Source organism: Tachypleus tridentatus, chromosome 6 (genome assembly GCF_004210375.1).
Source record: "Tachypleus tridentatus isolate NWPU-2018 chromosome 6, ASM421037v1, whole genome shotgun sequence".
Taxonomy (NCBI): domain Eukaryota; kingdom Metazoa; phylum Arthropoda; class Merostomata; order Xiphosura; family Limulidae; genus Tachypleus; species Tachypleus tridentatus.
In genome coordinates this window covers 26,755,164-26,779,523 of record NC_134830.1, presented here as the reverse complement: position 1 = coordinate 26,779,523, position 24,360 = coordinate 26,755,164, and the positions used below count along the sequence as shown (strand labels likewise).

General features: G+C 34.3%; 1 protein-coding gene across 1 annotated transcript; it reads left to right on the top strand.

Moving 5' to 3' along the window:
• The first annotated feature begins 2,230 nt into the window (after window positions 1-2,230).
• Window positions 2,231-22,593, top strand: LOC143252124 (adenylate kinase isoenzyme 1-like). Its single transcript, XM_076503797.1, has 6 exons — window positions 2,231-2,707; window positions 6,609-6,663; window positions 8,244-8,407; window positions 12,176-12,292; window positions 16,482-16,667; window positions 21,502-22,593. Exons 1-6 carry the CDS (start codon window positions 2,702-2,704, stop codon window positions 21,574-21,576), a joined length of 603 nt encoding a protein of 200 aa, XP_076359912.1. The 5' UTR covers window positions 2,231-2,701; the 3' UTR covers window positions 21,577-22,593.
• Window positions 22,594-24,360: the final 1,767 nt, after the last annotated feature.

The window sequence follows — 24,360 nt, the reverse complement described above, 5'->3', positions numbered from 1 at the left end:
TATTAAAAAGTATAATATCAGTGCTATTATATTTAGTTAGAGCAAAATAATCACGTATTGCATTTAATAACTAGACTGTAAAATGAAACATAAAAAAGAAGATAACATTATAATGAAACATAAAAAAGAAGATATCATTATAATGAAACATAGGAATGAAGATAACATTATAAAGGCTACGATAAATTAAATATTATTTGGATGCTCATTTTTTTGAATCTGGACACGAAGAAAATGTTTGAGGTTAACATAAATAACAGTCCTTTTCACGACAACACTTGTAAAGTTTGTTTGTTTGTTTTTAATTTCTCGCAAAGCTACACAAGAGCTATATGCGCTAGCCGTCCCTAATTTAGTAGTGTAAGACAAGAGGGAATGCAACTAGTCATCACCACCCACAGCCAGCTTTTGAGCTATTCTTTTTTCAACGAATAGTGGGATTGACCGTCCCCTTAAAAAACCTCATGGCTGAAAGGGCAAGCATGTTTGATGTGACGGGGTTTCGCACCCGCGACCCTCAGATTACGAGTCGAACGCTTTAACCCACCTGGCCATGCCAGGCCTCCACTTGTAAAGTAATTTCATGCATGTACAGTCGTAAACGCAAAATTAAACTGTACTACGTTACAACTAATTAATGTGACGCATGTAATATTTATAGAGTGTGGGTGTGTTTTCTTATAGCAAAGCCACAACGGGCTATCTGCTGTGTTCATCGAGGGGAATCGAGCCCCTGACTTTAGCATTATAAATCCGAAGACTTACCGCTGTACCAACTGGGGACTGTTTATAGAGAATAAGGATGTACACATTAATGTTTGAATGTATTATGTTACTATGGAAATCAGGTGTCTATTTAAATTGTAACACTAACTAGTGTGAATATTCACAAAGTACGCCATCCTTTAAACTGCTCTTTGAGCGTAGCATAGGGATCCTAAATAATGTGATATGTTCTTAATCTCTTAGACTTCACCTTGTGCTACTGGAGAAGAGAACAGAAAATAAGGTCATATTGTCAGAAATTATTGAGTATGTTGGTGTAAATTGCTTTGTGAAGAACCATTTTGATGTACCGATGTGACGTTCATAAGGTAGAATCAAAGATCTAAATTGGTTTGTGAAGCGCTATTTTGATGTATTAATGTGACGTTCATGAGGTAGAATCAAAGTTCGTTTAAGTTTATTTTGAAATACCAGTAAGTTTATTTTAAAATCATATAATGAAAACTAAAGTTTTGTGTATCACTATGTAGTTTTGTTTCATTTTAATTTTTACTTGTTGTATGAAGAAGTGAATTAGTTATTGTCTTTTACAAATAACATCTGAAATACGAAACTATAATTTCAAAATAAATAATGTTGCTTTCGAAAGAAATAATTTTTATATAAACGTTTACTTCAGAATTCTGGACGTTGGAATATGTGTTGTTCTGTTGTTTGTACGATGAACATTTCAAAGTTTGTATTTTAAATGTAATGCAGCCTAACTCTACAAACGAACCTTAATATATTTATGAAAGAAAAGTATGTTACCATTGTTTATATTAAATACATAAAAATATTGCCTTTAAAAATACTAACATATAGGTAAATTCAATTAAGTTAAAATTAAATGTTTTGTAGAAATAGTAGTCATGCTTTTGTTTCACTAGATACACACCATGTTTTGTTTCAGTGAACTCTAAAAATCAGTAATACGGTTGGGTCAAATTTCATAAATTCAAGTAAACAGAAAAAACGACAAAGCTATAGCGCTGAGTACATATTAAATCTGGACTAACAAAAGTAAGTCACTGTATTAATCCTACTTCACAACAAACTGTTAACTTCAAAATTTTTCATGAAACTTCTATATTGTTCAATAAGATATATTTGTTTGTTTTTTTATTTAATATCAAACATTCGTATTTTGACCTGACGTGAGAAGGATATGGGTTTGTTATATTCTTACTTGAACTTCTAGATGAAAAGTTTAATAAGCAAAGATGATAAATCACCAATAGTCACCGTTCAATAAATGAGATTTCTCATTATTCAATAGATAATCTACTCTACAACACAACGCACGCAAAACAGATGTGAAGTGTAGAAAGAAAATATCGATAGCAGCGCATTATAATCACGTAATGTCGGATTAGGGAAATATTTTTGTGAGAAGAAACATATAGAGATACAGGGTGGCCCGTAAGTCCTTACCCATCCATATATCTTATGTATCCAGTGTATCTGTGTGCTGTTCCTCATTCTCGCTGCATAATATGTGACGCCATGTTCTGTAAGACATTTTCATCAACATAGCAGGGGTTATTGTTCAAAATGCTGTAATAACAGCTGCCTTCAACTCATCATTAGTATTATAACGTTGTTTATATTAACATATGGATGGGTAGGGACTAACGGGCCTCCCTGTATATAAAGATACTACCCATTTTCAATGTAAAGAGTCCACCCCTCTCTTTTCCTTTGGTTTGGTCCGTTCCCTGCCGTATAGCCTAGTCTGAGAAGGAAAACAAACCATACAGATGTTAAAAATAGAACATTCCATCGAACGAAGCTGTGAGGACTTCTCTTTGCACGCGATAACTGCCTAAAAGGTTAAAGTTGTGTTTTATCTCTTCTCTTTGATCATCTTTTCCAATTTACATGAACTGGTAATAATATCTCACTGTGTATCAGTTTTATCCTTTATGAATAAGTGATGGCGGTAAGTAATGATTCAACATAATTTTAAATTCGATTTCCACTGTTCCTCATGTACCAGTGTATTATATCAAAATAGGAGTAACTGTAGCCGTGTTATACCTATAGTTTATGTATGTAGTTTTAAAGTGATGATGAAAAATAAATTCTATGCCAATAACTTAAGCGTTAAGTTATCAGTAGCTTAAGAGTTAAGTTTATCCATGTTTATTTAAAATATCTAACCTAAATTTTAAATCTTATATTTCTGTAAGGCAAATATGAGCTTGAATTAATCAGTAGCTTGACTGCATTTCAATATTGTTTTAAATTACTTCAAAACCATGACGTAATTGAGACTGTGTGTTTATTAATGTCTATTCTTTCTAACTATGCTAATTCAGTTATTCTTCTTGAGTTTTAGACTACTCTTGTAAGACTAATTCATCAGACTTTCTAATGACAAATAATGATGAAAACGTTAGGGCTTTAACTAAGCCTAAGCTAGGTTTTAGTTTGACTTAATTTAAAACTTACCGTTATTGTTACATTTAGGTTGTAAACTAATTCATTATTGATCTTTATTTCAGTTTCACATCACCCCATACCTTATCTAATAATGCATCACAAAATCAAGAAACTCTTCTGTTTAAATAAGTTCATTTAACCAGAAAACCTATGGTTCATTGAGTTCCAGCATTATTCTTTATATCTAAAATTTATCTAACGTTCTACGTACATAGCTTAGATAGAGAAAGCCTTAGGTAGCTGAACTGACATTAAAATGCAATGCCGCTCATGGTGTGTATCACTTAGTACAAGTTACCTGGGTAAAGTAAACTTAGAAAGAATTATTAAAGTTTTTCAGTATTTTTTATTAATAATGTGTTTGGCTTTAATTCCTGTCGCTAGAAAAAATTATTCTGTTTCCTTTTTCATGCAACTGGCTTCAGTTAGTAACCCGTCATTTGTTCTGATATGTGTAATTACATGAACGTTTCTAAACATTAAAATAATTTTACCTTTAAGCTTTCGGCCCTCTTACAGGCGCCTTCTTCGGTCAACAATATGCTGAGCCATAAAAATTCGTTAAACTGTGGAACACTTAATTTAAATTGGGTATCTAAGCAACAGTCATAACAATAAGTGACATCTGGTATTAAAGTTATAAAATTTCGATGAATGTAGACTATAAATCGATTGCTTCGATATAATAAAGATAAGAAAAATACAATTATAGGTATTATGTAGAGAAATAATGGTAAAGGTATTTTCCAACTTCAAATAATAGATTGTAAAAAAAAGGTTAAATTTTACATCGAAACCACGACAAATGATGTTTTTTTTATATTTTTGTTAGTGATGTCCATGTAGTATTTATTGAGTAGTCATTAGCCATTGTTTTAATCAATACCCACTGGTAGTTCACTGTCTTGTGCTTGAATGGCAACAGCTTCTTTTATTTTTCCACGTTTGATGTTTTTTCTCTGTCTTTTATCTTGGCATTTTTGGGTCTATTATATGGTAGTTTGCCTGAACGTGAAATTCTATAGCTGATGTTTTTATAGTACAGTTCTTAATATACTCTTCAAAAAAAGAAACGCAAAAGGCAAAATTTGAGACATATTGTTAACAAGTTTATTCCGGTAGTTCTGTATGACATGTGTGAAACTTTGCACATTCACTGCTGAACATCCAAAGTCTGCAAAGGCGAAGTCCACGCTCACTAGTTGAAGTTTAACGTCACTCAACGTCAATAACGAGTATGGCCCCCGTGAGCATCAATAACTGCTTGGCATCTCCTGCCCATGGAAGCGATGAGATGACGAATCACATCCTGTAGAATGGCTGTCCACTCAGCCTGCAAAGCTGCTGTAAGCTGAGGTAGAGTCTGCGGTTGAGGTTGTCGCCGTCGCAGACGTCGATCCAACTCGTCCCAAAGATGTTCGATGGGGTTTAAATCTGGTGATCTGGAGGGCCAAGGAAGAACGTTGATGTTGTGGTGTCTCAAGAAGACAGTGGTGAGTCGGGCTGTGTCATGTTGAAAAACGTCGTTGACGTTCACCATGATGGGTTGCACATGGGGCCTAAGAATCTCGTCGACGGTTGCGTACGGTCTGATCAGAAATCCTACGCAGCCCTGGTATGGTTGAGGCAGTAGACGTCGCAGTGTTGGTCCTATCCCGAAGGTGATGTAACCTTGTGCGGGCGTGGTCACACGAGGTCTGCCAGATCGTGGACGGTCACGAGTTGATCCATGTTGTTGGTGACGACTCCATAGCCTTGTGATGGTGCTTGGGTGGACAGTCACAGCTCTGGCAACATCTGATCGCGATTCGCCTGCTTCCAAGCGACCAATGGCGTTGTTGCATTGTGCTTCTGTCATTATTGGCGTAACTATATTGCGTGTCGGTGGTTTAACACTGAGCTATGGAAACCGAGAACCCGTCACTTTTATAGGGATTTTGCACATGTTGCACTTGCAGAACATGCAGATCTCTCAAACAAATTTATTGGACACGAATGCGTTTTGGCGAAAAATCCGATGTTTTCCTCCGTTTTCAAAGTGCACAACTTTTATTGTCATTTTGGTTTCACAATCAGTGCATTAACAAGTGTAACATCACATACTCTGAGCTTGTGACGTTATTACATATATTTCTCTTTAAAATAACAAAAATATCTCTTTTGCGTTTCTTTTTTTGAAGAGTATATTTCCTTGTTGTTTTTTACTTGCAACGGGCGTTGTGTTTTCCCAATGTATTGTTTATTAAACTGATAAGTGCTATAAAACACGTTCTTTGTGAGAGGACTGATTTTAACTTCATAAGACTGTCGATGATATTGGCTGGTAGGCAGGGAAGAAATTCATTTCTTCTTTCGTTATGAATTTCAGGTTGTGATTCGTTAGCAGTTAAAATAGATGAACCATATAAGACACGTTGAATTGTTTTATGTGGATAATCATTATCTCTGAAAACACTTCTCAAAATGTTTTAAGTTCTTCATCCAGATAAAAGAGAAACTTGTTGATTACTGTCGTGTATGGGAAGAAGACTCGAACATATAAATATTTTAATTTTCGCTCACGCCATACAGTAGTTGTCAGAAGTTGTATTATCAAAACACTAAAATCTAGAGCTCGCAAATAAAAGTACTTTAACATATAAAAAAAATCTACGTATTAATTTTAATTGCGTATTGAGTCTTGAAAAACAGTTTTGTTCTGATATTGACTGAAAGATATTTTAAATAATAAGAAAGAGTTGCGAGTGGTTCGTAAGCGAGTGTGGAAAAGTAGAAAGGAACAAAATATGTTATTATAAACACAGGTTTACTTTCATACAACATTATATTTTTCATGTAAGTAGAGATAGATGTTAATTGTGGGAAGGTCAGAAAGAACAATCCACCCCTTTCAAGAAGTTAAATGAACCTGATAGTAACCTGATTTGTTTATATGCAAAAACGGCTCGTTTGGGTTGAGAAAATATTTTACATAGAAGAGCGAACAACGTTTCGACCTTCTTCGGTAAAATATTTTCTCAACCCAAACGAGCCGTTTTTGCATATAAATTTCTCAACAAGTGGGTTTCTCGACATCACTGATAACCTGATTTGTGTTCCAGTTTTACGTATTTTAGTGTATGTGGTGTACATCGACAGTACGGTCCAATACTGGACTACAAATTATTGCATTTTCCTTTTAGAAAAATCCAAAAGCTCTTAGGAACGTTCCGTAAAGATTTCCCTTATCACAAATTATAGATGCTGTGGCACTATTGTAGTTAACATTCGAATGTTGACTATACCATGGTGAAAAAAACAAACAACAAACGTAACATTCGAAACAGTTTGACATAGAATTATAAGTAACTACCTATTTGCGAGAAGCGTATACTAATTTGTGTTTTTTTTATGCTTAGGTAGCAGAAGCAGTTCCTTTGGAAAACTTACAAATTCCTGTGATCTTTGTTATTGGTAAGTAGCTTTCAGATTTGCTATTTGATGTATTTACAGTATTTGAAATGTTTTTGTAGAAAATTAAAAATATCGTATATGGCTCTGTACTAAAAGTTTGAAGTTATTGACACTCAAAACAAAATTAACAAATTAATTTACTACTGAAGGGAAATATAATAATATTGAAAATATGTCTAATATTAACTATCCGTAGGTAATATCTAGAAATTATCAGGTTTATTTAACATTTTTATTGGCATATTTAGATATCAAACCCTTGCTGAAAACTTGCTAAATGTGAAAGACTTAACAATTATTTTCACTCTACAGCTATTCCTCTGACCCATCCATTTTCGTTCTCACAAAAATTCGAATAAATACTTGTAAACTTTACACGTGCACGTTGCTTTTGAAGTTCCATGCGTGCTTTTGGTTTTAGGAGGATGTTTCTGATTACACGTTGTCTCCTTTATCAACATATAACCCTGTAACTCTGTCTCAAAAACATACAGAAACTTAAACATTTAAAAAAAAAATAAAGGATCCACATGTCAAATATATTGTTTAAACCCGATCTTACAGTTTGATTTTTCTGTATGTGAATATTTTGTTTATTTGTATATTTCTGTTTATGGAATATTTTAAATAATGTACGAGGGCTGTTCAAAAAATACGCGGACTGTTTGAATTGCGCGGCTCCAGTTGGTTCCAGGGGAATCCGCTTGGTGTCTCTAGGTTCGCACAGATCAGCTGATTACGACGCCATTTCCCGATTGCAGATATCTTCATTTGTGTATTAGCTACGCGGTTTTAAGTGAAGTGCGATTTTTTCGTTTGGCGGATTTCAGAATGAATGACCTGAAGGAGCAACGACTTGCTGTGAAATTTTGTGTTAAACTTGGAAAATCTGCGACTGAAACTTTTGCTATGCTTAATACGGCTTACGGTGATGTTGCTGTGAAGCGTACGGCATGTTTCAAGTGGCATGAACGTTTTAAGGATGGTCGAAAGTCCATTGAAGATGATGAGCGTCCTGGACGTCCTTCCACGTCAACTGACGACCCACACGTCGACAAAATCAACACCCTGGTGCGGACAAATCGACGTCTGACTGTCAGGGAGCTTGCTGAAGAGTGAGGGATATCAGTTGGATCTTGTTACGAGATTTTGACAGAAAAATTGAAGATGCACCGCGTTGCTGCGAAATTTGTGCCTCAGAACTCGTGAGTTTTTGGCCAAACACTCGATCACTGTTCTTCCCCACCCCCCCTACTCACCTGACCTTGCTCCTTGAGATATTTTCTTGTTCTCCAAACTCAAAAGACCCTTGAAAGGAAGAAGATTTGAGACGATTCCCGAGATTAAGGCAAATGCGACGAAGGAGCTGGAGGATATTACAAAAGAAGCGTACCAGGACTGTTTCAACAAGTGGAAACACCGTTGGGATAAGTGTGTGCGTTGGGGAGGAGAGTACTTTGAAGGGGTCCCAGATCTGTAACTTCTAAATAAAGTACATTTTGTTTTATGACGTCAGTCCGCGTATTTTTTGAACAGCTCTTGTATTTCAAATGTCTTGCATTTGTTGTTGTGTTATTCAGGTGGACCAGGTTCTGGAAAAGGAACACAATGTGCAAAGATCGTTGAGAAGTACAATTACACTCACTTGTCCACTGGAGACCTACTAAGAGATGAAGTGAATTCGGGGTCAGAAAGAGGGAAGAGGTTGGAAGAGACCATGCAACGCGGAGAACTAGTTTCTTTAGTAGGTAGATAGTATGTGATAACATTTTTTATGCATAAATTCGAAATGGAAGTTTTTGGTACAGTTAAAACATATTGTACGTTCACTGAGCTATCTCCTCAGTGTAAAATTCCACCTGATGCGCCATTCGAGTACACTTATGTTAAACGACGACTTTATTTGTATCTTAACTCGACACAGATTTCCGAAAAATATGATATAATCTGAAATATGTTACCAGTTTATGTAATTTCAGTCTATTTTTCTATAATAAAAATAATATCAATGTGTACCTCTCATCACATGTAAAAGTTTTGACTGCTTGTCTTTGTGCATTCGAAGATACAAACTTTAATAGAATGCATTTTCGAGATACATAATAAAGAAATTGTTGTTGGATTTATTTCGTTGAATATTAAATAAACTTCATGCACAAGTCTGTATGACTACAAATGAAGTGTGAAAACAGCTGAACCATGTTACAGAGGGTTTTTTCAGCTGTAACACGATTAAAACAAAATTTGATTGCATTTTTGTAAATTAAGACCAACAGCAAAGAACCAGTGGTTTATGTTTTTCTCTCAGGAATTATGTATATTGAATTCTTACATATTCAGTTTAGTTTTATTATCCAGTATGTATATCACATAATTGAGTGCTATTTAAAAATGTTGGAAGAATTAGAAACTCTTTATGGTATGTTATTTACAATTAAACTTTAGGATGGCAACTATACCACTTGTAATATGTTTGAGTTTTTTTTTTTTAGGATTTAAAGATAGGTCAGAAATTATGATTCTTCAATTTAAGCCTTTTGTAATAGTAGTGCATAGATATTTAAGCTGAAAATCAGTAGACTTTAAATGTTTAATGTTAGATACATTATTTAAAAATATGTTTATCACAAATTCATCTTGATAATTATCAAGTTCTGGAATATATAATGATGTGCTGTTTCAGTTGAGGACTGCATGAGTGTTTGTGTGTATATATATGTTTGCAACAGACTAAAAAGAAAATTAACAAACAAACAGATGTATGTCTGAAATCACATTAATCAAATTTGAATAACATTTTACTACATTGATGAACACGATTTTAGCTGTGTAGCGTAAAATGGCTTGTTCTCTGATATGTTCCTCACAATTCACACTCGGAAATATTCCTCATGGAGTGCCAGCAGACCAGTAAGTTTGATTTGGAAACAATAAGGTTTTCTTGAGTCTCAAGCTGTATAAAATATGGTCCACAGTAAACCACACCATACCACTTGAGTGGTTGAAGTATGAGGAAGTTTTTCCAGCTAAGCCTTTTCTTGCTACCTCTTATTTGTGGCATTTTTGTTTGTCTCTGCTCTGTGTTTTTGTTCAAATAATGATTTCCAACAGTAGAGTAAACTTAATCAGAATAAGAACAATATACGTTTATTTACAAATCTCATCGTACGTACAGACAAGGATTGATCAAACTATAACTGGCCGTCAGTTTTCAGTATTTGTATAGGATCTAATAAAATTCTGATCACTAGATCAAGTGATGTACATACATTGCTCCAGTTATATGTGACCATTCTGAGTTGAAATATGTGCTTTACTAATTACTTTAAAAGTGCGTAGCTAATGAATTGTAAGGGTAACAGGGTCAAACACTTCATATTGTACAGGGTAATATCTAGAGTTGTGTTTCTGTGATTTCTATTTCTATAATACATTGGTTTATTCCATAGAAATGCCATTTTAATCATTGTATATCATATAACCCATGAGGTGTGAAAATTAACAACCAAATTTCTCCAGGTCATTAATTCAAACAACCTTACAGTACTTGCAGATTTGGTTTGCATGCTGAAATTTCACACATGTAATTTTATTGTACTCTACAATATATGAATTAATTCATTCACCCACAAGAGCACTTGTTACTGTTTAATAACTTCACAGTTAGTTGTGAATGATTCAAAGTAGTGAAGCCAGTCAAATAAACGTTCGTTGTCACAAACAGCCCCACTACCTCTCACTAGGTTTGGATTGCCGTTAAGCATTCTTTCCACCAAAACTCATTTCCCTTTGGGTAAGGCAAACTTGGCCAAGGGAGTGTGGATTATGTCCATCTATAGTATGCTAATTCAAGGTCTTAGATACGTGAACACAGTGTTTATCCTATGATTCACACAGTGTTCACACACAGATAGGCCTATCTTTCTGTGGTCAGACTTTCACAATTTCCCAAAATGACGACTAGCCAGAACAGCCACTTTGATTGCCCTATTCTGCATATAAACACCGCCCAGCCTATACAGTGATGGGATAACTACCACGTTAGTTGATACAAATTGATTGTTATGTACTCCTGTGTCAATAGTCAAGCCTAACTCAGACTCTATTAGTTTCTTGGATTTTTATTCATGGCAACAACGTCTCACTTCTATCCCTACTACTATTCATATACAGTCAGTCTTAACTTAGTTACCTTTATATTTTACTGCCAGGCAAGATGTGTGCATATTGCACAAATATTCCTGCAGCCCACAACCGTAGCAAATGATTAGGTCCCCACACTTGAAGTAATAATCAGGAAGAGGCACTGGTTATCCCTGTTATGGTGGTGCAAACGCCACAGGTGGGCCTAGCTAGCCCTGCCCAGTGGTTAAATACCAGTCAGTTTGGTTCCAGCATTTTGTAGTGCTGTGTATGGGTCCATTTTGTGCAGTTTCAGGTCTGTGAGGGACACCACTTTGGATTAGATGTCTCATACTTGGAGGAGCCATGGCATCTTGTAATCTAGTGATCAGTCTCTTCTCTTCTTGGAGAGGGTCTGCACCTCTTATCTAGTAATGTTAGAGCTTAGTGAGATCGTACCATCTGACAACCCTTGTTCACCAACAACACCTCGTGTCTGACATATTATGGCTGGGCATCTCCCCTTTCGGAAAAGCTTTGTGTTCCCCCACTGATCGTCAGCATCTTACACAAGGGCAAGTCGTCTTACCGACTGTCAAGCAACTGTTGGTATATTTCGCGCCCCACAGGTTCGGCTTAGCTGAATTTTAAACATTTTATTTTCTAACCAGAGAAATGAAAACGTAGCGCCCCCGTACCATAAGAGAATGCAAATAATCTTCCAAATTAAGTTGCATTAAATAAGATCATATGAATGCCAAATAGGTGAGTGGATATTTAATTTAAAGGCTGAAAACTTATATTTATAAATCTTCCCATGTACTATTTAATCAACCAACCTGTCTGTAATTTTAAAAGTTATTTATAGGTTATTAACCATTTCACAAAATATAATATTAATGTGTAAAACCTCTTAAAATATTTCTTGAATATATTATGTTGTAAATAAGATTATTAAATTATAATATAGCAGATTGCCTCGAGACTGTACAGCATTAGCTAACGTTACAATTTGTATAACAGGACTCGCCCAGACGTGTAAGAGACGAAGGTACAGATCAATTTTGAAGCTTGCTGGCTGTTCTTTAGCCTTTTTCATGAAAGATTTGTGTTTTTAAAGAATGGTAATTAGAGAAATATATGTTGTATTTACCTTTGGCATTTTAGAGAATTTTGTGTAAAATAATTAAGGATAACCGTCAAGAAGTTGATTGGAAAGGTTTCACTGGAAATTACGAAACCCATGAGAAGGAAAGCACATTAATATTTTTTCTTCTTTCTAGTAGCACTACTAGTGACTGTGGTCCATTCGTGTTTGTCATGCTACGTTTATAATTCAGTTGACCTATTTACAACTACATTGCTAGATTTATTTTTTGTATACACCCAGGATGAAGTATTACAACTACTGAAAGAAGCCATACAGCGCCATCTAAAGACTTCGAAAGGCTTCTTGGTGGATGGATATCCAAGAGAGGTTGAACAAGCAATTCGGTTTGAAAAAGAAGTTAGTAGAAATTGAATCATTTAGATATGTAGCTCATCGTTTGAGGAATGTTGGTACTAATATGGATATATTTTTCTTTGACTGACAGCTCAAAATTAATGTAAATTTAAATTTACTTATGATTTATAACGAGATAAATGTTTTTGATAGTTAGAGTAATTTTGAATTTTGTCATGTGATTTAAAAGTTTAACTTCTGAGCATTATATGTCAATTTTTTTTATTTTCGAGAATAAGTATAATTATTCTTCTGTCAAGATTGGGCTGGGTGTGACCCTGTGGTTAGCTTGACCTGAGTCCGAGAGGTTTTACGGTTGCAACTCATTGCCGCAAAAACGCTGTCCAAAGTATGGAGCCGTGAGTTCCCTACAAATGTGACGGTCAAACAAAAGTAATCCATAAGTTGACAACGGATGATGCTAACTGCCTGTCTGTTTTTTAGTATGTCAGTTAAAACCTAGGGACGATTATGTGTAGATAACCCCTCATTGTAGCCATAACGCTAAAATCGTATCGAATACAGCAGGTAGCCTAATGTAGCTCTGTGTTAAAGATAAACAAACCTTGTGTAGCTTTGCCCAAAATCCAATAAACAAATTTTGTATAGTTTTGCACAAAACACAACAGAGCACTTTTCAGGGTTAAACTAAATTTTGCATTATATGTATTAAGTGATAACAGGCCCTCAGTGATACAGCGATATATATATATATATATATATATGAGAGCATATAACGCTAAAAATCGGATGTGGATATCACAGATATTTTATTATGTAGTTTTGTGTTAATGACAAACAAAACCTATTATCAAAATCAAAAATTAAATATTACTACTGTAAAAAATAATGTTGATTGTAATGATGGCTTAGTTTTAAACGAACTGATTACTTATGTGCAAAGTATACAAGACCTTAAAACTTGATATATGTTTTGCTCTTAAGGTTTTTAAAGTATGCTTATTTTACATAATTTTGATAAATTACTTCCTCAACTGCAGGAAAAAGTTTTTAGATCGGGTAAAGCAAACAAAAATTAGTGACAAGTTCATATAGTTAATTTTACTAAATTGTTATAATTTATGCAATACAAAGAACTTGGAAGTATATTAATAAAATATTCAGATTCCATAAACAACACAGGAACAGCTACATGATATTGGTCCAGTCTTCAAAATAGCATATTTTAAGTTTACTTCTGACCTAGTTATGCCAAAATTAAATACTTATATATCAATGAAATCTATTTAATCAGACAAGAAGACCCTGAAATTTAACAGTGGATGCAGTTAACTAGGTGCCTTCCATCTAGTATGTTAAGAAATTAGTAACTTCTAAGCAGATAGCCTTTTGTGTAGCTTTTCACGAAAGTTCTGGAATAAACAAATATACACTGAAACACATACTTATTTAACCAAAAGTAAATGATTGGTTTGAATTTCGCACAAAGCTGCACGAGACCTATCTGCTCTAGCCGTTCCTAATTCAGCAGTGTAAGACTAGAGGGAAGGCAGCTAGTCATCACCACCCACCGCCAACTCCTCGGTTTCTCTTTTACCAACGAATAGTGGGATTAACCGTCTCACAATAACGCCCCCATGGCTGAAAGGGCGAGCATGTTTGGTGCGACGGGGATTCGAACCCATGACCCTCAGATTAAGAGTCGAGTGCCTTAACCATCTGTCTATGCTGGGTCTTGAAGTAAATGAACCAGAGCTAGTATATTTTTCCATCTTTAGATTTCATTAATATTGACTGCAGAATAATCACAACGTAACATATTTAATCATCAGCATAATTTTTAGAGTTCTTATTCTGACAGCACACTCTCTCCAAACATTTACATTTATTCAAATTTATTGTTTTTAAAAAAATCGGTGCATAAAGCAATGCTTCCAACACTTTTTTATGTGATCCCATTTTGAGGCGAAATAAAATTAACCCGGTCACACACAGCAACCCAAAAAACCTAATAATCAATTCATCCACAGGGCGATTTTCAAAGCCTTTCAGTCTAGAACAAATGTAGGCCTAATTGTTATCATTTCTTTTGTGACCTCCACAGTTTGGAAACAATTTAAAACAAATAGATGCTCAAGCTACCTTGCCGTGTAGGATTTTTGTTTTCTTACCTACATTGTCCCCCAGTGGCACAGCAGCAGGTCTGAACTTAAAGTGCCTTCTAGAAAATGGGGTTTAAAATCATTGATGGGTACAACAAAAGATGTACCACTGGGAGTAGCGCAAGATAGCCCACTGTGTATGTGTTTTTTCTTAACTATAAACAACAAAATTCTTTTCTTAAGAGGTTCACTCTTATCGTGAACTGTAATAATTTTACCATAATGTATGTCTGAAAGAGGTTTTATTTTCTTAACGCTAGATACAGTAATTGTAATTTCGGAAAATAACTACTGCTAGGGGAAAAAAGAATAAAAGATTTAGTTACATTCAAGATATTGGATTCTGTGACTAAGATATATGGTTTTAATGCGTGTGTGTCTTTAGAGCCAAACCACAAAAAGCTACCTGTTGTGTCCATCATAGGTAATTGAACCACGATAAGTTCGAATGTACTCATCACTGTTCTTATTACTCTTTCTAAAGAAACTGTAAAACGAAATTTTGAGTATCATATTAAACAAAAATAACATTTGGGTGGTGTAAGGTCATTTGGCGCTAGTATTAGAATTCAATTTCATTTTATTCTTTCGATAGAAAAATTAGGTTAGTATACAGGGTGGCTCGTAAGTCCCTACCCATCCATATGTTGTTACGTTATATTCAATTAAACATGTATTATAAACTTGTTTCTTTTTTTTTTCACAGAAATATGTCCGATGTAAGCCCATTTACACTTGAAGAGCGTATTGCGCATAATATTATGCAGCGAGAATGAAGGACAGCACACAGATACACTGGGTACATAAGATATATGGATGTGTAGAGACTTACGGGCCACCCTGTAGATCGCATAGGCGAAAACATGCCTCGCCTGTATTAGCGCACGTGGCTATACATGTACCGTTATGTGTTTCGTATCTGCACACGGGATTGCAGAGAACTGTACTTCTTTCTGACGTTCACAGTCCGTCTTGTATTGAGAGTAGGACACTCCTGTACCACAGGAAAAACATCAGACTATACTGTATTACCTTGTAATCTGAGTGGTGATACACCTGTACTACACAAAATAACACCACAAAGAATTCTACATGTCTGTACGTTTCATGATCTGTTTTGTATTGCAAGCATGACTACAATTCTGCTACACAAAATCGCATCACAAGAACTACGTTGTACTCTCTTGTATTGCAAGCGAGGCTATACCAGTACTACACAAAATTACACAACTAGAACTATCATTGTATTACCTGATATTGCAAGTAGAGCCACACCTATGCTGTACAAAATAACACAATAGAGAACTATACATGTTTTTGAGCTTCATGGTGTGTCTTGTATTGCAGGAGGGGCTACATCTGTATTTCACAAGAGATATTGTGAATGGAGCTACACCTGTGCCATGCAAAAATGACACCACAGAGAATTATACTTGTTTCTGAACTTCATCGTGTGTCTTGTATTGCGAGTGGAGCTACACTTGTACTCCACAAAATGACACCACAGAGAATTATACTTGTTTCTGAACTTCATCGTGTGTCTTGTATTGCACAAAATGACACCACAGGGAATTATACTTGTTTCTGAACTTCATCGTGTGTCTTGTATTGCGAGTGGAGCTACACTTGTACTCCACAAAATGACACCACAGGGAATTATACTTGTTTCTAAGCTTCATAGTTTACCTTGAATTACAAGCAGGGCTAAAACTGCGCTGTATAAAATAACATCACACAGAACTTACATGTTTGTTTTAGAGTTAATCCATATTAGGCTATGTGCTGTGTCCATCACAATAAATCGAACTCCGGATTTACGCGCTGTAAGTCTATAAAAATAATTCTATATCATCACAGAGGATTACCTGTTTCTAAGCTACCTAATTTGCTTTTTTTACTTTGAGTGTAAAATGCCCTCGGAAAACATCAAGTTAGATACAACTTTAAGTCGTGGTAGTAAATACGTCTGTTATCACCTACAAGTTTCATAATAATTGTTCATGATTGTTATCTTAATAACGTAATAATAAAAAGGAAGTTTCTGATGTACAACTTATATTACATTGCAGGTGTGCAAGTGTTCGTTCCTGTTGTACTTCGACGTTTCTGACGGAACAATGACTAAGCGACTGTTGCAGAGAGGCATTAGTAGCGGTCGTGTGGACGACAATGAAACGACAATTAAAAGCCGACTCCAAACCTTCCATAGCCATAGTCAACCAATCTTAGACTATTTTGGTGACAAAGTCAAAAAGGTAAGAGACAACACGCAGCGAAGATGATTTCTAGATTTGATATGCAGGGGCGCAAATGTTTCTCTTGGGGTCCTGGGAAAGGATAGTTTTGTGAATTCTTCACTCCAATTAGTTTTTTCACACACGTTCCTTCTTCCCGTGCTGAATCAGATTTTGTGGTCATCAGCTAATTAGGGAACATATGACAATTGGATAATGCGATCACTTGATGATCATACAAAGTGACAATTTCCTGATAAGAAGAGTAAGTGGAACCATGCAGTTAAAGCTAGATAAATTACTTTCTTAAAATTACTTGCCTTCTTTCAGTTCGTTCGTAAAGTTGTGTTTTCAGGGTGTCGTCTGTTGACGTTAAATTGAATTGCAGTGACATCTATAGTCCGATTTTGTTTTTAATTTTTTGTAGTAGTAGTAAAAATTGGCAGTTGATTTTTTTATTTTCTTTGGTTACTAGGATCGCTATGATTTTAGTCCAAAGCTCCATCACCTCCACCTATTCATGTGTAGTGTAATTAGGAGCTTCAACAGCGAATATCCCATTTATTTCCGACCAATAACAGGAAAAATAATAGTAAATCCAGAACTTAGCTGGCATTATGCCAGTGACTGCTATTGAAGTCCAAAGTATTGAAATCCAAGCGAGCGTTTTTTCCTTCTTTTTTAGTCGAAAAGAAAATATAAAATATACACAGCCAAAGCAAAACAAACAGAAAACAGTAAGTAATGCACGTATTGCAACAACAACACAAACGTTACTACGATCAGCTTAAAACGATAAATAAAATACGAGAGTTCGATTTGGAGAAATGTGTTGAAATATTTGTCTTAACTTCTACAAAGATTAATTTCTTCGTTTATGAAGCACTGAAGATGTTTAACGTGTTAGTAATTATACATTTTTAATAAAGTGTTGAATAAATGTCAAATTCACCATATTACCAAAATCCAAGGAAATGGTGTGATGTGTTGTCGTACAATGTTGTTTACTGAAATTAGTACTATTACACAGGCGTGCGATAGTTTTACTATCTTGTACTATTACACAGGCGTGCGATAGTTTTACTATCTTGAAATGTTTCCATGTTCTACAGTATTTCGTTCCCCAGTTGCTCAGCGGTATGTCTGCGGACTTCCAACGCTAAAAACCGGGTTTCGATACCCGTGGAGTTTAGAGCACAGATAGCCCATTATGTAGCTTTGTGCTTAATTCAAAATAACAACAAGCTACAGTATTTCCTGTACGCTAAATCCGAAAATGGTGTCTATTTTTCTCCATTGCATACAGATTTTTCAAAAACAAACGTCATGTGTACTTTTAAATAAGTGAATAATTTTATTTGAAATCGGGTAACATTTTGTTATGCTTAATAGGTTGACAACCACTGGCTCTAGATTTCTCTAGACCAATCGCGACAAGAGAGTCATATCGATTGTTCTGTAACCTAAGCATAACAATAAAAAATGTTCATTGTGGTAAACGAAGCAATAATTTGATATAAATAACATTTTGTTCTTCCCGATTTAAGACAGAAAAAATGAATATTATTTTTGAAATCTGCATAGTGCAATTCTGGAAAATTCGTTATTGAAACCAAAACAACTTTTATGAAGTTTAAATTCGCAGGCCCTTATTAATAATACAATATTGTGTGCCTCCCGGTGGCAAAGCGGTTTGTCTGCGGACTTACAACTCAAAAATTTAAGTTTCGATACCTGCAGTGGACAGAAGACAGATAGTCCATTGTGCAGTTTTGTGCTTAATTAGAGATAAACAATAATTTATAAACCAACAGTATCTTTAACAAACTTTGTTAATTATTTTTCTATTATCGATGCTACGTTGTTGTTTTGTTTTCATAGTAACTTATGTTATTTCTCAAGGTTTTTTGTTGTCTATTTTGAACCCCCCGCTAGTGCAGCGGTATGTCTCCGGATTTACAACGCTAAAATCACGGGTTCGATTCCCCTCGGTGGGCTGAGTAGATAGCCCTTTGTGGCTTTGCTATAAAAAAAACACAGTCTATTTTGATAATATCAGCAAATCGAAAAAATACATGTAATTGACTGCCAAGTGCAAAATGTGTCTTTAATTATAATTATATCAGTTTTATGAGAGTCAAAAGGAAAAAAAGAAAAACCCAACGGTGAAAGACATACAAGGACTTAATTCTATTTGTGAATGTTTTGTAGACAAACAATCAACCCTGCTTCTAGATGTAGAGTACTTTAAGCAAATTAGACTTTAATACATGTGTGCAAATGTTCCTTTAGCCGTTAAATACGACTGGGTGCTACAAGTTTTTCAAGTTCTGTTATATCGGTTGTATTAACTTGATAATATATTTTGTTAAAAATTCACTTTTCCGTCTTTCCGTCTGACAAAGTGATTATTTACAGTGTCAGAGTTCACAGGGTAAGTAAAGCAGCTTTCAACTGTTTATGGAACGCAGATGATATTTAACCAGTTTTATCTTACTTAATTATCCTTTCTGTTCCGCAAGGTGGCTGAGATCGTACAGGAAATGTTTCAGGCTACACTGCAACATGAAAAGGATGTTTGAATGAGATTTCATTTACTGCATTAAAAATATTTTAAGTGTTCGGTATTAATTGACCATTTTGTACGTCCTTCTTCAGAGCGTCCCCCAGTGGAAAAGATGAATGCCTGCAGACTCGCACTGCTAAAAACGGGGTTTCGATACCCGTGGTTGGCATAGTTCAAATAGCTCATGGTGTAGCTTTGTGCTTTATTACAAACAAACAAACCTTTGCCAGGACCCCGGAGTAACTTTATCGACCTCCACGCCCTCTGGGTGGGTTTGATGAAATGTTATAGTACACATGCAACCCCGATTGTGTTTATTAGTAATAAACTGTTGTAGAAATTTATGGAACAAGTGTTTGTTTTTTTTAAATAATATACTACTGTTAATAACGAAATGAGCTTATGCGGAATTTAATAACATCATGTTTTTTTTTAAATTGTAACTGACTGACTAAATATTCTGAAACACCTGTAACAGTTTTAAAGATTTTCGTCTGAATTAAAGCGGTTATAATCAGTCTCGGTGACTATATCGTGTTAGAATAGACAGGTGAAAAAGGTTTTTGGTTTTCTGTGTATATTTTAATTTGTGATAAAGAAATATTGTCACAGATCTGTTGGTTTTTAAAACAGGAATATCTAATTTTTATTTTCTTCATCCAAACTAAAGGTTTAGATAACTAGAGAGTGAATAATGTAATAGCTTTGAGTTTCTGTATCATTCATTACAGTTTATCAAGAGATAAAAGATATCCTTCGTTATTTATTACAAAGAAGTGTTCGGCACGCCAGTTCAGTTAAAACGACTTATTGGTTAAAAACAAACTTAAAAAAAGTTTATGTATTTAGATAAAAATAATAAATCACAATATTCGAAATAAAATCTGTAGATATAAATTTAAAAAATGTGGTGTCGCTGTTTCACATACGAACAGAGACAAATCTCCTTGGTTAAACTAAGAAAAAAGGCCAACATAGAAGAGTGCCAATGTATGAGCCAAAACTAGCTATAACAAATAACAGGAAATGCTAATAGATAGTATTAAAAGGCATTAGAAAGCAATAAGCTTCCTATTCTGAAACTTAAATAGTATAGTATTAATAAGTACAGTTGTTCTTAATATTTTTTTAAACTGCTATCGGGCCATTTTACTTGACCATGGAAAATTACTGTGTATAAATCTCATGATAATTAAAATTTAGTTATTTACAGTTTATTAATTATATTTCATACAGTTTTAAAATACTTGAACTGCTATAATAAAAACTAGCCAATACATTCTTCACTTTAAAGGTTTCTCAGGTTTTGAAACGTCTGTTTGTTCAAGTCTCTGAGTGGTTTTTGTAAGCTACCATGTTTATAAAATTAATAATAAAGAGGAAGTACATACTGCACTTTATTCCACTGTTATACCTTTCGAGACCGCCTAAGTTATGGAAATTTCTTGGTTTTGGTTTATTTCTATATCAATCACTTCAAGTTACACACATCCATGCATGAAATTGGTTTAACTATGTTTTGTTTGGTATGAATTTCAAGCAGAGCCGCATGTCCCTAATCTAGCAGTGATATATTAGAGTGAAACAGCTAATTCACGCTACTCATCGCCAACTCTTTAGTTACTGATTTACTAACGGCTGAAAGAGCAAGCATGTTCGGTCACTGGGATTCGAAATCTTAAACCCGAGATTGTGAGTCTAACGACCTAACCACCAGGCCATGCCAGGCCTAGCATTTTGTTTCTACGTTTTGAATTATTGGTTAAAAAATTTATAACAGCTGTCTAAGTTTGATGCCATAAGGCCTGACTTGTAAATAAAAATTTGAAACCGCCATTCGATCACAAGTCTTAAATAAAGAATTTTTTTTATGTATGCGTAAAAATCTAGCTCAAGATTGGTATGTAGATTCTGTGAGGGTTAAAGAAAGTGTATTTGGTGTGTGTGTATGTGTATTTTAAATATTATGAACACAATCTTAAGCCTAATACAACATTGCTTGTGACGACAGGATATAAACATTAAGTTGTTGTTTGGAATTAAGTACAAAGCTACACAGTAGGCTATCGGTGTTCTGCCACCACGGATATCGAAACCCGGATTTTAGCGTTGTAAGTCCGCAAACATTCCACTGTACTACTGTGGGGAATAAACGTTAAGTGTAATACAAACTTTGCTTGTGACGGTAACGTACAAAGATGTTATATTTTATCAAAAACTCGAGTAAATTTAATATCGTTTTACCTGATGTGTTTCATTAGACAGTGTGAAGTGACCTTTCTTTTCCAGATTCCTGCAGAACGTGAACCTGAAGAAATCTTCCTCGAAGTTTGTAACTATTTAAGCGCTCACCAGTCATGCTAATGACACTTGAAACTTGTTATACAATGAGGCACTATAAACGTGTTACAATAACATATTATAAACGTATTATTCTAGGATTTTTTTGAACATTTTGTTCTGCACAAGTATACATGAAAATCGTAACGTTTCTCGTGTGGTGTGAAAAAAAACAACCTTTATTACAGTTAATAAACTGAGAGGTAACAAGTAATTTAGTTTTAAGTTTGTGATAGTAATAAACAATACACAAAGTGTTGTATAAAATAAACTATTGTGGACTTACTTAGGTTAGGCTGAACATGATTTTTAAAGTGTAAAAGCAAGGTTTTTTTTCAACTTGAAACATGAATAGTGAATTCTGCATTTTCTACGATTAGCTAAATAAAAATATTAATTAGTCTCAAGTGAAACAAAACCTTTCATAAAGTGAGATTAACCAATGTTTGTTTGCCTCTGTAATCTGTAAAATAGCTTTATTCGGATTATAAATATTACGATTTTTTAATGATTTCTCCATTTCTGCTTACCCTTTCACTTAGTATTACATTTTTATAAAGTAGTTTACTCATATCTTCAACTGTAGGTGCTCACAGACATTTATTACAGGCCTGTGATTTTCAAAAAAATTAACCAAAGAGTAAACTCATTTTTATAACGTGTAACAAATGCATTTTAACGACTGTTAGCAACAACAGCCAGTGAGAGTCAAACTCTTACAAATGCGGCTTCGTTATTCCAACGGACGCTGTAAGACATTTTCCGATATAAACATATATCGCACCTTGTATTTGACGTATAACTTTACACTATATAAAGGATGTTTAGAATTCCAATATTGGATCGTAAATTAAATCAGACATATAAGTCTGCAGTGAAACTGATCTCTAATCAAACGAATGAAAAGCAATATAGAAAATATATAACAAAAGTTATTCTTTTTCCCAACTCTAGATGGCGTGTTACTATTGTTTTAGTTTTACATTTGTTGTTTTGGGTTTGTATTTTATGGATTGTTGAAATAAAAAAAATAACGTTGTATTATACTGAGTATTTATTTCACTACTTTGCGTCGGTTTTAAGAACACAACTAAAAGATCTCGTAGATGAATGTCAAACAGTCCATCCATTTAACTTTGAGTGTTAAAACGAAATTCTATATTGTTAATGTTAAACGCAAGAATAAGTGTTATAAATTTTTAAATATAATTATATGTAAAAACGTTTTTTCTGTCTGTATCGTTACTTTGTTTTAATTAAAATAAATATTAATGAAATAGCCCTCATCGTCTCAGATATGATTTTGAAGGCTTATGACGCTACAAACCGAGTTTTAATACTCGTTATGGGCAGATCGCAGAATGTGTAGCTTTGCCGTTTACGCCAAGAATGAACCTAATTAATACAATAACAACTACAGAGACATCTAGTGACATAATAACGAATACGATATTTTGTCAGCTGGTATATATTTTTATGTATTATTAAAAGTTACCAATAGCGTAATAATATATATATATATTATATGATAAAAACTATTATTTGTTGCCAGAAAAAGTATACAAGACACAAATTTTAATTCGAAGAGTTTTTCAAACTTGTGTCAATTGTCATAAATATCGCGAGTAAAGCAAACAAAAATCTAACAGGGAAAAAGATAATTTTTACTTTTAGAATTTAATACTTTTTAAAAATCAAGATTTAAGCAGAACAAAAGACTAAAGTTTATTAATCTTAATAAATCATGCACAGTTAAATACCTAAATTAATAATTACTAGAAAGCAAATTCTAACTATGTTGTTATTACCAAAGAAAATTTTGCGAAAACAGTTGAAACCAATTTAATTATAGTTTATTTCAAAGCGACACCTTAGAAATTAAAGTAAGCTCGAAGTGAAACAAAGTCTTTCTCTGTATTGGCGTAAAATAGTTTACTGAATGTCTGCTATTCAAAGGTTACAAAATAAATGAAATAAAACGGGTACTTACACAAAAATTACTTCACGTTAAAACCAGTGTGAAACCGGAACTACAGGGAGGGAAAAGATAAGGTTATATCACGAGAATGAAAAACACATTTTTTATCCTCGCATGACATTGTTTAAGGAACTTCATAATTAAGATACGAAACACAAATTCTCATTTGTATGAATTATTATTTCGATTATCACACCGCTTACCTACCAACACAGTTTTATTATTCTTTATTCTCTGTATCTTTATAACTAACTAGTATGTGCGATCTATTTCCTGGTTCACTCACGGTTGTTCTTCTTGTTGTTTTTTTTAATTTCGCGCAAAGTTACACGAGGACCATTTGTGCTAGCCGTCCCTCATTTAGCAGTGTAAGACTAGAGGGAAAGCAAATGGATAGCACCGACAACTGTTGGACTACTATTCTTTTACCAACGAATAATGGGATTGACTACACCTTATAACGACCCTCAGCTCTAACCACCTGTCCATGTTGGGCAAATCTGTTATTAGTTTATGGTATTATTAGCTGGAGTACCAGTCTCCTGCACGGAAGTTATATAAATTATTGATTAAGGAAAGGTATCTTAGGGCATGAAAAATTGCTTCCTTTATATGTAATTGTCTATACAAAAAAGCCCATAAAACTGTAGAACGCGCAATGTAAAACTGTAAATATGTATGTTCCTTCACTTGGACCTGATGAACCTCGATACCAATTTTTGATGAAGATTCATCCTCATCCTAAGAAATAGTTACATGGACCTACAATAAGTAACAGACAATACTATTACATTTATGTAGATTAATTACGTTACATGGGATTTTTGTTT

Excerpts from the sequence above, each read along its gene's own strand:
- LOC143252124 (XM_076503797.1), top strand. Across the intron at positions 6,664-8,243 it reads TCCTGTGATCTTTGTTATTG|GTGGACCAGGTTCTGGAAAA; the intron begins GTAAGTAGCTTT and ends TGTGTTATTCAG. Across the intron at positions 12,293-16,481 it reads CAATTCGGTTTGAAAAAGAA|GTGTGCAAGTGTTCGTTCCT; the intron begins GTTAGTAGAAAT and ends ATTACATTGCAG.